Source organism: Heliangelus exortis, chromosome 7, assembly GCF_036169615.1.
Source record: "Heliangelus exortis chromosome 7, bHelExo1.hap1, whole genome shotgun sequence".
Taxonomy (NCBI): Eukaryota; Metazoa; Chordata; class Aves; order Apodiformes; family Trochilidae; genus Heliangelus; species Heliangelus exortis.
In genome coordinates, this window is record NC_092428.1 from 5735529 (window position 1) to 5750016 (window position 14488).

Sequence of the window (14488 nt, forward strand, 5' to 3'; positions counted from 1 at the left end):
CTTCTTTCAAATTGAAAGAGTATGATGAGCCTGGATAGTAAATCACAGCTGCTCAGAAGTCAACATAAAAATCAAATTAATTGGCTCAAAAGGTAATCCATTTATCACACTGAATGCAGTCATCTGCTCTGCCATTGTGCCTCTTCTCTTAGCTGCCCATCTCAGCCATCAGCTGTTTGAAATTTTACCCGTAGAAGAAAAACCCATTAAAAATTTTAAGGCTGGCATAACAAAAGTCTTGTCATTGTAGTCCTTGCTGTGAAATTATTTAGAAATTATAGGAAAAGATTTCAGACAAGTCTCGCCCTTGTGTTCTGCATAGTAGTGTATTTTAATTGATTCTTGAATTTCATGGAGTATTAAGTTGATTCCAGCCCAAGCCATAATACTTCTAGAATGCTAAACGACTTAAGCTCCTTGCATTATAAAATGACATGGTTTAATTATCCAGATCATGTTTGGTACACAGGCCTGATTTGGAGAAAACAGGAAACGTCAGGAAATAGTTCAGGAGCTTCTGATGAGTAAATGCTTGTGGGGGAAAAGGTCCTAAAATGCTGTTGTAATGTTAATTTCTTTGACGAATTAATAGCAAACATAATTTTTTGATATTTCATATTTAGTCCTTTCCCTGTGAGGTAATCTGGAAGTAGATCAGAGAAGGATTCAGAAATTTAGCTGTCTCCTTATGTTATTGGGCTTTCATTTGGATTTGGGGTTTACAAGGGATGGTGGCCAAGAGTGTACATTGCCTTGAAATGTTACCTTTCTTCTTTGCAGCCTTTGGAAAAGAAGTTTGTGCGTGTTTCAGGGGAGGCAACAATTGGCCATGTGGAGAAATTCCTCAGAAGAAAAATGGATCTGGACCCAGCTTGTCAGGTATATCACTTGTAGAGGCACTTAGAAATTTGCTGTGATCAATGTTATGACTGCTTCAGAGAGACCTTTTCCATTGCTCACTAGATTTGAGGTGTGATGCTAAATTTTCTTAATGCAGTAAGGATTAAAAAATTAAGGTTTTGAGATATCGTGGTCCACATGGGAACAACTTTCCCAACTCATTTGCAATATGTTTAAGTTTTTATTACAATACTTTATTATTTACATTGAGTTTCTAAAGTACCATGTAAGAATTCAGCAGGTGAAATTCCAGCCCAAAAGATACTGCTGTTTCAAATATAAAATTGAGTATATAGGCAGAAAAGTGTTTGAGTGTAGAAGGATATGAAGGCAGAGGCAGGTAGGAGTTGAATAACAGTAAAATGTAGCTGATTGTTACAGAAGTAAGCAAGGGCTGAGAAAGAATGATACTATGGATGGATGTGTTGAAAGGTACAAATGCAGATGTGGGCACATGCCTTCAAATAAGAATCCAGAGGAGCAGAGTACAAAAGAATTTAACAATATTTCTCAATCATTTTGATATTGCATGTCAAAGCCAGTTTTCAGTTCTTCAATATATTTCAGCAGATGTTCCATTGAGAAGGTGCTGGAGTTCCACTGTGTGTAACAATTCTTAGTGCTGTCAGTTTCTGATAAGTCGAGCTGATATTGATGTGAATAGACAACTGGTGGAAGTTAAATGCTGGCTGTGGAGTTAAGGCTGTTTTCTTCATACAGCAGTAGCTGTTGGAGGCAATACAGCATGACTGTGTGCCTCAGTATGAGTATTTATTCATGCTGCTTACATTTCAGCGGTGACAAAGCAAATGAGATATAAATAATTCATCATTCTGGTGAATTCATCATTCATTTGCTAGGGTTCTCTCAGTGAGAGTCTCTGTAGCTTTCAGGATGCGGTGACTTGATACTCTGAAGAAGTAAAAGTACTTCAGAATGAGGCTAGAGAAACTTGAATTAATTGAGTTGTTTATTTGAGGGGAAGGAATTGTTTTGTTTGTATGAGTTTTCTGTAGTACATCAGAATCTCAGTTTTCAGGAACACTGAGCAGCCATTATGGAAACTGCAGTTACCTGTCTTTCAAAATCAAGCTAGGTCTGTGGGTTGGATATTTTGCAGTCTTGAGATTAGCTAATAGAAATAGCTACAGAATTTTTTCCCCTATCAGTTACTTCCTGCTTGGACTTTAACGGACAAGATTAGTGAGTAAACGTTTCTGTGCCTTCAAAGCTGATAATTTAACCAACTTCCTTTCTCAATGCCATAGAATCATAGAATAGTTTAGGTTGGAAGGGGCCTTAAAGATGACCTAGTTCCAACCCTTCTGCATGGGCAGGGACACCTCCCACTAGACAGGTTGCTCAAAGCCCCATCCAACCTGGCCTTCACTTCAAGGGTTGTTGTTGATCATCAGGGAAGTCATTGAATATTAATAAGCTTGATGAATCATGTCTTACTCCAACTTCCAAGGATGCCTAACAAAACAGAAACTGTAAAAATTAGGGAGAAACTAAATTAACACAGGCAGAATTTAGGGAAATATGTTGTAAACCATATATGCAAGCAATATAAATGTAGAGGGTGCTTGAGTGCTCTTTTGTTTTACTGTAGAAATTGGAAGGAGAGCTGGGGACTGCAGTGGTTCACTTCCCAAAAATGTTACAGGGCAAATAGATTCTAACTTAGGGACAACAAGCTTTTCTTTTTAATATATTTTTTGGGGCTTGATTTCTAACTTTCTCCAGTTGTTGATTACCTAAAATAACACGAGTTTGTTGCACTCACCTTGAGACTAGAGTCTGAGAACTAGGTACCCGTGGGAAGCAAGGAAATTTCTTTCTGAAACACACTGCACTGCATTCACAGTATTTTTTCCCCACAGTTATCTACAGAGAGCTTGCTGCCACAGCAGTTTTTTGTGCCTTACCAGATTTGACTAAGAAGAGCAAAGTCTTTCCTCTTTTCTCTCCTCAGTGTATCAATTGCATCTGTGGTTTTGTTGTTGTAATTTCTACTAAGGTGTGGTTATTCTGTGAATGCAATTAGTTACTACTAAGTATCAGCTTAGTTTAACAGTATGGGAAAGTATTATTTGAGATGTTGTACTTGCTTCCTGTTACATCTGATTCAGTGAGTGCTAGGAAGTATGTTTACCCATTCTCCTGAACTACTTGACTGTACTTGGACCTCTTTGAATTAATTTGTTTGTGTGGAATATTAGCTAATATTTGCCCTTCTTCATTGACCTTAATAAGTGGTTTAGACTGAGGTTAATGAAAAAGTGGAATGAGCTGCCTGGCTCATGTGACAGTATATATGCAAGTCAAAAAAGCAGTTCTGAAGCCACAGCCTTTTTTACTTTTTTCCTAGTCTAAAGACTCAAATTATTTTTCAGACTTCTGTATTTGACTTTGCAAATGGATTATGATTGAACTTCCCTTGTTTGTCTAAAAGGTTAAGACTTCATTTATTTTTATCTACCTCTTGAACTGACAGACTGCAGCTTACTCTTTCTGATGTTTTGTTTTGATCTCTATGCTTTGGGCAAAGATTATTTTTCTTTTTTATTTCTATTTCTGTTTACAAGTTCTCTCTTGAATATTCTAGCTGGAATTTGTGGGAAGGGTTGTGAAAATAATTTTTGAGCAACTGGAATTGCTTGTAATAGCTAAGTAGGTAAAAATTTGAGCAAAATACAGGCCTAGAGTGTTCAGAATCCATTAGGCACTTGGCTTCAACAGCTGATGCTTGTATGGTTTGTGTTCTGCTGAAGAGCGGAGAGAAAATGAAAAGTTTTCTTTAAACTGTTATTTTCTTTGAGGTCATCCTGCAGCAGCATTGTCCTTTCTTGGCATTCATTCTGTAAAAACGAGAGAGAGACTGCTGAAAGACTTGATTCTCAGCTGGTCTCAATACATTAATGCAGCTTATGGAATAGAAATGTTCCAAAGAAAACAGCAAATAGAGGAAGTGGAAAGCTTTGCCAGCTTTTTGAATGATTAGCCCAGATACTCATGTCAGTCTCTAAAACTGTGTTTTCCTTGTCCTTCCCTGGATAGTATGGGTTGGCATAGAAACTACTGATAGAGGTCTGCTGTTTTCTGGGCCAAATTCCCCCTTGGGATGAATTTTTTGAGAGATGTCTTTTACATTAAAGTTTTCCATTTTTACCTCTGTCTTACTTGGTGAGTGTTAATTTGTGATTGTCTGTTGTTGTGGCTTCTAGAGAACTAGCTCCAATATTGAACATGCCACTGAAGGAAGATAAATGGCATAATGGAAAGGCTATTCTATTTTCTAAGAATTTTAGTAGAAGTAACTGAGTATTCTGTAGCTATGCCTTCATGTTTCTTTTCAGCAAAAGGTCAAGCTGTGTTTGATGTTCTCTCCCTCTCTCTCTCTCTAGCTGTCAGTACTAGCTGGCTTCAGCTTTACCTGTCAGTTGAAATTGTAGTAAATTCATAGCACTTGTGTTGCTGATGCCTCCTTTGTAATGGAATATATCAATTCCTTTGTGGCACAAGGATTCCTCCGAGACACAATTTGCAACTGGTTTTCATGCTGGAGTAGGATTTTTCTCATTGTATGTTTTATTCTCTTGTCCCTATAAATGAATCTTAGGATAACAATTAGCAGGCAGAAACTTGGTACTGGAATGAGATTAGGCATTTGATATTCAAAGCACTCTAACACAGTAAATGTGAAAAACTCTTCCTAACTCACAAGGATCTTTAATGACTACCAGAGCAGCAGTATCAACAGTGGGATATTTTCAAATAAGCATTCTGATGCTGTTTTGAAAGATTGTCAGCAGTCATCGTGATATCTGTTTGCATTCCATGTTGGGCAAGTAGATTAGATTCCTTTTTCTGTAGTTTATATAAACTATGTATGTACATATTTCAGTGGGAGAAGGATTGAGTTTTCCCTGTATTTGGTATAAAAATTATTAAAGTAAGCTTATAAAACAAAAGTAATTAAGCCTGTATCACTGGAAAGCAAAGCAGATATACCTGTTTTCCTGCAGTAGTAACAATAGAGACTCAAATGCATAGGAAAGAACAGAAATATCTGTAAACATCTTTCAAAAAAAAAAATAATTCAGTTCTGTGTTAATGTTAAATGTATGGACCTGTATATGCATGGCTCAATATCAGAGGTAAAAAGCTAAAAGCAGAGGTAACACTAAGCACATTACATCTTCACACTAAGATCCAGCCTAATGTGATTGGAGTGTTATACATCTTGCTTCTACTATACAGATGGTGAAGTGAAGTAAATTAGCCCTTTCTGAGCCTCTGAGGAGTAGAATTCCTCTGTTCCTCATTCTTGGAACAGCACAGTCTGCCAGCATGAGGCATAAATCTTCCTAAATCTTTTCATGAAGAACAAGAGAGAGATAGTGGGTCAGCATGCAGAAGAGCATAAATCCAGGGGAGGTGAACAGCTGAAGCAGAGTGCATCCTCTAGAGGAAAGTGATCATATGAGAGAATACGTAATGATATTGCAGTATGATTCTCAGCTACTGCAGGGGCAGAGTCTAGATGTTTTCCTTGCAAAAAGCTGTGGCAAAGCCCATTGTTCATGCTTTTAACTTTAATTTTGAGGTTTTTGTCCTTGTAATTCACACATGAGAGTCCTCTCATTTCTGTATCTAGAAATTACACACAAGGAAGATGTTACAAAACTGCAGTTGAGAGTTAGTGCTGTGTTAACAGCTGCTCTAAATTGGAGTGATAGTCTGGATTTACATTATGCACGGTAAATTCATAGTAACTTTATAAAGAAACTTATTTTTCGTAATAGTCAAAGAATTCAGAATACCTCATTTTTTTTTTTTTTTCCCCTCAAATTACTGCTTTTGTGGGCAGTTAAGAAAAGTGCCTCCAGAACTGCAGATATCACTGACGTAGCTTAGCTGCAGTAGAGGACATTGCTTAGAATCTGAGTGTGCCCTTCACTTGCATCACAGAAGTATTGATTGCATTTTGAAGCAGAACTTTGTGAAGTATTTGCTGACAGTGGCACACAGTGAGCTGTTCTTTTCTATTATAACACTTCTTCCAAGCAGTCCTAACAAGCACACTTATTCACGTGTTTTCCCTCTAAAGAATGAGAGTAGCAGTGTCTTGTTTACTCTCATTGGCACAAACAACTTGCTGTCTTTTGCAGCTGATTAATGACTGAATATTTTGGGGATCATTTTAGTACATAATCTAAATTGCCATTAAATTATTCACAGCTAATGCTATGCAGCTTTTTTTCAGTGGACACACCAAACTGGGAGTAAAAAGATAAGCTGTCCTCTCTGCTCAAAAGTGAGCCCCAGGTAGGAATGTGGGATGGGAGGCTTTAGGGCAGTGCAGTAGTGCTATGCATGCTAAATACATTTGGACAACAAAGGTAAAGATGGCTTTAGCATCACCATGCTAGAGTTGAACTCTTCTAATCAAATTTAAAGGGCTTAGGCACAGTTTTGCTAGTCCAAAGGTAGGTTGAACTTGACCATGTTTGTGTTCTTTCACAGGTAGATATAATATGTGGTGATCATCTGCTAGAACACTACCAGACACTGAGGGAAATTCGTCAGGTCATAGGAGACAGTGCAGTACAGGTATGTGTGGCAGCTGAGGGCACTGTTCCAGGTTTTCTATTTTAAAATAGAAGACTTCTTTCTTAAGTTATTATGAAGCACCAACTTGTCATTTGGAAAATCTTTCAAGCTGATACAATATGTATTTTACATATTGTTATGGAGTTGAGAAATATACCATGTGCTTAGATGGTTTTATGATGTTCTGGGTATGATGGGTTTGTGGTGTGCTTTCTTTTTTTTTTTTTTTTCTAGTCTGAAACAATTTGCAATCTTGTCAGTGATAAATTGTACCATCCTGTCTTTCAATTAACATTCCTTGTTTTCCTCCCTGGTGTTTGTATCTACAAGAAAGCAAAGGACTGAAGTATCCCATATAAGGCTAGCCTTTTGACTGGGGCAGGGGAAGAAACTTGCTCCTAGAAGCACAAACCAAAGATAAGAGAGTAATGAAGGCAATTAATATGCTTGATGCATAAACAGGCCCTAGTCACAGCATGAGTGTACAGCCAATTATTTATTCTTGATAACTCAACATTACGTGCTGCTGGCTCTGCATATAAGAAAGCATTCTTTTGTTTCCATGGGAATCTTTTCAAGCATTTTTATAATTGGAAGGGTCACACCATTTTAGAAGTGCAGCAAAAAAAATTAAGTAGTCTGCCCAGGGCTTAGTAAGATATAGATGTAAAATTGTGATGTACAGTGAACTGTGTGTTAATCTAAACTCGGAAGCCTGAAAAGGTAATGTTTAACCTAGTACACTGGGAAATAGGATTTGGATTGGTATTTTATTTGGAAAGCAATCTAAGCAGATGACAGACTAAAACAGTACCAAATTCAGTCCTCGTGACTAGTTTGTGTGCACACATGCACAATCATTTACACTTCAATTTCCAACCGAGTCCTTTCATCCTGCAAGAGATGAGGGCTTCTGTCTCAGGGGCAAGAAGTGGAAAGCTGATTTCAAGGTATCTTGGGCATTGCATCACCTGTACCTGATCTGAGTAGCAAGGAGGGATCCCACAGTCAGGGCAGACCTGTGGCTCATGCTAGTGTGGGCTTTGAGGCTTGTGGTGTGCCTCAGCTTCTGCTGTCAAAGGTAATAAATATCATACTTGATTTCTTAGATATTTATATGATTTATGAAATAAAAATGTAACCCAGCGAACTTCAGGGAGCAGGGGATAGGAACCATGAGGAAGCAACGCTATTATTGAACTTGCTTCTAACACAATGAGCCCATGTTAAGTAAATGCAGAAATGAATACATAGCAGTTGAAGTGCTCTACAGGAAATAGCTGGTGGAGTGTGATTTATTTCTCAGTACAGGGTACAGTCAAATGTACATGCTTTTAGGCTTCATCTTAGTACAGAAGCTTTTCGTGTGTGAAAGGCACTTTTGAGGAAGCACTTTAAGGAAAACTGCATTGGTTTTCTTTCTTGTCAGCAATGGATCAGCCTTGATGAATGTTTAGTGGCTAAGTACTAGTCAGCAGCTCCACAAAGAACATCTCCAGTGATGTTTCAGGTGTCATTATTACAAACTCCTTATGTTAATGATTAATTCTTCTAAGTCTGCTGTATTGGGCAAACAAACAGGAAAAGATCTTTGCTTTTTGTAAAGTCTTGTGCTTTCTCACTTTTGCCAGTTTTCATTTTGTTACAAAACCACTTAGGATACCAAATAGTTACAGTAGGAATGTTGTAAATAAACCATGGTTGCTTCTTTTTTAAAACTGAAGTTGTTGAGACATTTTCATGTTTTATAGTCTCACATTGTATTATTTTGCAGAAACAAAGAGGATGCATTTCTAAGATTAAAAATCTGTCAAAAATGTTTTTTTTAAACAATTATCCAGAAACAGGGGGGAGATTAATAGATCAAGTCTAAAAATTGTAAGAGTTGTTTCTTTTTCATCAAGACCTGAAATATCATTAGAGGTGTAATCATCCCACCCAGCCAAGACAGGGAAAGAACTGCCAAGGAACATTTGATGGATTTTAAATTAAGCTTGAGGGGCATCTTGAGCCATGATTCACTTTCCTGCCTTTCTAAACCAGCGTTGGTGCCACTCATCAAAACTGCTCTTGTCATTTACCAGTTTCTGAGGTTCATTGTAGATACTTCATAACAAGAAACAAAGCCTCAGTAGCTACTTACGCAATAGAAAATCATCTAAAGGAATAAATGTTGGGGGTTTTTCATTGAGATGAGTACAGTCACTGTTAGAGGTGAAAATTAACTGCTCTTCTCAGCTGCATTTTTTAGTTGCAGCTTCATTTATATCAGCAGTTATTCCTTTTGCTAAGAAAAGTGATTTTAAAAATGCAGCTTAGTTTCTCTTTGCCAAAGGCATGAATTTTAATTTGGATTCTTTGGCAGCATTTATACTGAAACATTCTTCCAATGCAGTGCAGTATAACATATGTTGTGTGTGATTTATTTTTCTGAGCCATAATCACAGTAATTCTTTAGGGGCGTTTACTACTAAATGGCTCTTAAATGCTTGAGTGTTTTGTGAAGATTTTGGGAGTTGTGTTTTTTTGTTTTTGTTTTGTTTTACCTACTGAATAACAATAGATGCAAGCTAGCAGGGTTTTAGCTGTTCTGAATAACTGTGCTTTTCCAACATGTGTGGGAAGATCAAATGTGATCTATAGTAAAATAAATATTCCTGTTACTGGCCCCATAGTAACTTGTTTGGGGTAATTGGAGTAAGCAAGCAACGAATTTTACTGGTTGAATGTGAACAATTAACATGTTTGTTTCTGAGTATTTGATAGCAAGTTAAAAAAAAATCAGAAATAAATCTAATCTTGTAGCTCTCAAGATATTTTAACATTTCTGAAAATATGTGGTTGGTTCAGTCTTTCTGATTAGCTCAAAATAAGATTTCTAGCTCTATTAATGGTAAAAACAAAATCACAAAATTTATATAAACAGAAGTAACTTCACTTGATTTTTAAAACAGTGTAAAGGTTGTGGAATTTACTGCAACAAGAGATCAAAGACGCTTGTAGAAATTCTTTAAAGACTTGGATCTTATTACCAAGCATTGAGATCTTCCTGTAATTAAGAGTTTGATCAAGTAGCTGAGGAAGGAAGCTTGTAATTAGCTATATGGGAATATAATTTCTTCCTTGTATTACCTTCCTCTCCTCTGCTGCAGAAATGCAACATGATGAGAGCTGCTAGTTGTTTCCACTTATCTGAGACGGGCCTTCTCAGAGCTCTGCACCGCTGATGGATATAATGAGCTCACACATGGGAAAAGCTAAACAGAGTAACTTCCTTTATTTCTCTGGCCCTTGGCACAGATGTCTTGCAGTTTATAGTGGTCTCTTTGTAGCTCTTACCTTTTTGTAACCCAATGCCTTTTTTTTTTTGTTTTTTTTTTTTGTTTTTTGCTTTCTCCTGAGCTAGGCAGTAAGAGCTGTGATCTAATTTAATTACTGTCAGCTTTTAGCACACATCTGCAGTGGAAGTGCTTTATTCTTTGCTGTGGGGACATTAAGGTTAGAAAATGGGGCACTTTGTGTTGCTGTTGCTTTTATAACATCAAAAGGTGTGTCTACTAGGGTGTTGCTGTCTGTCAGATCCACTCTAAATTTGTAGTTGGGTGTAACAGGTGGGATCCTATAAATTTTTATTTTTTTTTTAGGTCAGATTCACAAATGTGTGACAGAATACCAGAGTGTTTTGCTGTAAGAAGGGATCATGTTTTGGTTTGCTTTTCTTCTGGGCATGCCTGAGTTAGCCTGTTTTGAGATTTGTAATAAGCAGTGAGAGCTCATTCTCTGTTTGGATTTCCTTTTAAGAACAGTAACTAGAGAAAGTAGCTGAACACATACAGAAATGTCTAATATTTGAAAAGTAAATAATTACAGAGTAAGCAGTGCCAGCACTGGATTAACTCTCAGCTTCTCATTGTAGAGAAGGAATTGCAGTGAGTTTGGCCTTTGGTTTAACAGGGATGGTTCCTGTGTAGGTAGATTATTTCTTTGTGTCCTACAGCCAAATGTACCATTTGAAAACTCATTCATTAAAGAATACATTGTGGCATTTTCTTCTTATATAAATATTTCTTTCCTTTAAGAAATACTTTGTTAGATCAAAAACTAGTTTTGATCACAGGCCTCAAAAAAGGAAGCTCAAATGGGTCTTTTTTTTTTTTTTTTTTTCTACTGAAGTAGCTAATGGACATAAGGAGTAAGTATGCCTTTGGGAAGGTATAACAACATACTGTGAGCCAAGAGGTTCTTCAGTAACATTGTAGAACCTGATCAACCTAAAACAAAGTGAAGACAGTGGGGATCTATTTTCATTTCATAGGCATTTTAATGTGCTATTTCCCATATCAGCCTTCTAGTTGGTTTTGATGGTTCTTACAAAATAATTACTTGACCCACTTTTCTTAGTGCCTGCATTTTATTCCCTTTTATCAGATCTTCATCTTCTGACATGTCCAGTGATGCAGAGCATTTGGATTTAATTTCCCTTAGATTTGACTTGTGGGTTTTAGAAGTTTGTAGATTCCAAAGTTCATAGAAGACAAGTAATCAGAGCTACAAAGCTACTTTGACTTAGGGCTCAGGAACTTCCTGAGAAAAGCTTTTGAAATTGGAAAATCATACAGGGAGGTAGCATACTTGCACTTCTCATGTGTATTTATCTAGGCTTTCACCATGGGGTGAGGTAGTCCTTTGATCTGCCCTGGTGTGGCCATTATTAGGACCTTATATTTTTATTTCATTTTTTAATTTCCTCCTTTTTTAGTGCCATCTTTTCCTGACTTACAATATTAATCTGCTCTTTAAGTAAATGACAAAATCTGTAACCAGAATCAGTTTCAGGTCTTACTAAAATAAGCATGACAGCTAAATGGATCAAAGTAGTGCTATTACAGATACATTCTCCTTTGTTATGAATCTGTTTTCTTTCACCATCACCTTTAAAAACTCCGATAGCTCTTCCATTTTTTTTCCTTTGAAATCAACATAGTGCAATTCCTCTCTTTTTCACAAGACTAATAGCTTTTTTTCCAATGGCACCATTTAGCTTCCAGACAAAGATACAGAAACTAATGGTAGAAAAAAGAGTAAAATAATTATACACAGGAGCAATTAGGGTGGTTTTCTGCTGAAAGAGCTTTGTGGCACTAGAGGCAAAACAAGACTATTTTTAGAGTAAGAGGTCATCTTCCAGACAGAGCATAAAGGTATTGATTGGCACTGTCTGAAAAGAATTCTCAGGGGAAGAAAAGGAGAATTTCATGTGTGGAAAAGCACTTTCTGTCATCTTGAGTCTTTTTGAGATGACTTTCTTAATCTTAAATTTCCTCCAGTGCAAAATATCTCAGATTTTTCTTATGTGTAGTTGAGGCTACACTGACAAGTCAAAAGCATTTCTAGAAATAGAACACATTACTGCTTTAAAATAAAATTCTTTCAAAACTCTTTTCAAACTGCTATAGTACTTCCTCATGTTACTGTATTATAATACAGAACTTGCATAGTGATGACCATCATACCAATATTTTTTTTTGTAAATCATTTTGTAATTAGAAGTTGTTGGGTTTTTTTTAAATGTCCTGGTATAGCTCCTCACACCGTGCAACTTACTTGGAACTTAAATTATCTTAGGTTCTGTATGTTAACAGATAAAAAACATCAGAAGCAAAATATGGTACAAGTTCTAACTTGTCACTTGTGATTAATATGGTTCTCTCTTCAAAAGAAAACTCTTATTAAAACCTGTCAATATAAATAAGTCTGATGCAACAGGACAGATTCCTAGTGGACCAGTGGTGGAAGCAGACTTATGCTAGACCTTTTGCCCTCTGTGTGTGAATTAAGTGACATAAGTAATGCTAATAAGTTGGGTGAAGGTCTTTTTTAAATGTGGAGCAGTAACATAAGCACAATTTAATAAACCAGGAGGTTTTATTTTATCCCTTGCTTTATTACGTAATAAATGTATAGTAGTAATCCAGGGTCTTCCAGTACAGTTTTTGGCAGCACCTTCTAGAACTACTTAATTTATTTTTTTTTTCTGACTCACAGTATCATGTGGAAAGCACCATGTGTAAGATTAGAAAATTTCATTATAACTTCATAGTAATAGGAAAATAGAAGGTTTTACCTTTTATCTGTTTAACACCTTTCTCCATCTCTAAGAAGAGAGGGGAATATAATTATTAGCTGTTATATTTCAAAACTTGAATTCAAAACCACACAGAAGGAACATGGTTTAAAATGGTGACATTGAAGCTGATGTTCTGCCACACACTGACTGTCATACCAGGTCGTGAGAGAAAGGTGAAATGGTATAATGATACAGTTTCTTTCTCCTCTCTCTAGGATGGTTTGCTCGTGCTGCACTACGGAGTGGTAGTAGCTCCATTCACTGTAACTTAGAGATTGCTAGAATATCAGAAATCAAAAGAATCCAAAGTCATCAGGCTTCTTCACTGCTGTTTCTCACCAAAGAAGGCCATCATATTTCCTGTGACAGGAAGCAAGGAACCACCACTAACTGCTGTATGCTTGTAATTTAACGTCTGACTTTACCACTGTAAAAAATTACAGCTTCTGTAAGTACAGCTATGGATGTTGCTATGCTTTGTGTTAGAAATTACTGTCTTCAAATTTCACTCAGCTCAGGGAATTTAAAAGCTCAGAGTAGCTGCATTTTTTACTTTCTAAACCAGCAAGGTTTCACAAGCTGAACAGCCGTTTTTTCCTCTTAAGCTATGAGATACTGCTTTCTTTCTAAGTGTCTAATTAGACCAGTGCTCTCAGGGATGATCTTCAGTGGGCAGTATAGTTTATTTGGGGGACAAGACAGTCATTTGACTAAAAAAAATAAATGTGCTGTGATCATCTGTCTTCAGAAGTGATTTGGGGAGAGGAAGGAAACTTTGGAAATGCAGACCAAAATAGACCATCATAAGCATTGTTTTTGAGAAGTAGCATAAAATTCTGTTGTCTTTTGCACTGGAAATATTTTTGCTGGTAGTTTGGCTTATACCAAATGGTGGATCATGCATCTCTATAGAGATGAACTGGCTATAAGCTGGTTGAACTATGCATGAAAAATAAAAGTAGCATTTCTTTCTACCTGCTTGCTGTATATAAAATAATCACTGTCAGCCTGATTCTGCTGTCATGTAAAATGGGCCAACTGACTTGACTAGCAGAAGCAGAAATCCTGTAGCACATGTATTTCTAGCAGCAGTGAAAGTGAGTGAAAACAGCAGCTTTTTTCACTCTCTCTAATGTGTACGAGTGCATTGTAGTGGATACCAGGGTTGACTAATGTAATACTTACCTGCCAGATTCACAGAGGACATTAGGTAAATTTTAACGTGTTAAAATTTTAGGTTTTGTGACAACTGTAGTACTTCAAATTGTGTTTGGTTTAAGATTTCCATGGTGTCTTGTGCAGCATTAAGGACTGGAGCTTTATGTGTTACGGTCTTGCTGCACACGAGGTCATCAGTGTGGGGAGTCATGAAAGCTGTCATTCCTTTACACCAGACTCCCTCCCTTCCCTGGAATCAGTGAAGGGAGAGGGAGGAGATTCCTTTGTAAGGTGTCTCAGAGCACCCAAGTTAGCTAAAATGCACTTGCTCACTGTCAGCCTGGGAGGACTGGCACCCTTTGTCTAAAGAAAGCTTTCATGAATCCTTCTTCAGGTCTTTACAGTAGATGCCAAGTTTTGTCAGTGAGGATGACACCATAAGAAAAAAAAAAGTCTTGTTTGAAGTCATTTTTGTGATGCTTCTAATATGTAACAAACATTTCTAGCTACAAATTCCTATTTTACCTTTAAAGTTTGTATTCAAGTAGTGTTTAAAATGCGGCAGAAATGAGATTATTTTGTAAACACTTTGAGTTATGTTGATAAGAAATTATATATTGTATCAGTAAAATAAACTTTATTTTCATTAATTTAAAATTGAGCTGTCATATTTCCATGTTGTGCTCC

At 36.8% G+C, this 14488-nt stretch overlaps 1 protein-coding gene across 7 annotated transcripts in view; it reads left to right on the forward strand.

Annotated features, from left to right (window-relative positions):
* The window catches only part of PCGF6 (polycomb group ring finger 6), a 39022-nt gene that overhangs the window by 11243 nt on the left and 13291 nt on the right, over positions 1 to 14488 (forward strand). For 3 of the 7 annotated variants that reach the window (XR_011726752.1, XM_071748370.1, XM_071748375.1), the window contains 2 exons: positions 781 to 879; positions 6430 to 6516. Coding sequence is in view for 5 of the 7 variants with exons in the window: in XM_071748370.1 (XP_071604471.1) it covers positions 781 to 879; positions 6430 to 6516 (186 nt within the window). In the remaining 2 variants the exon portion in view is untranslated. Of the gene's footprint in view, positions 1 to 780; positions 880 to 6429; positions 6517 to 12858; positions 14459 to 14488 lie in introns of those variants that run through there. The other 4 variants (XR_011726753.1, XM_071748369.1, XM_071748374.1 and 1 more) reach the window with 2 other exon arrangements.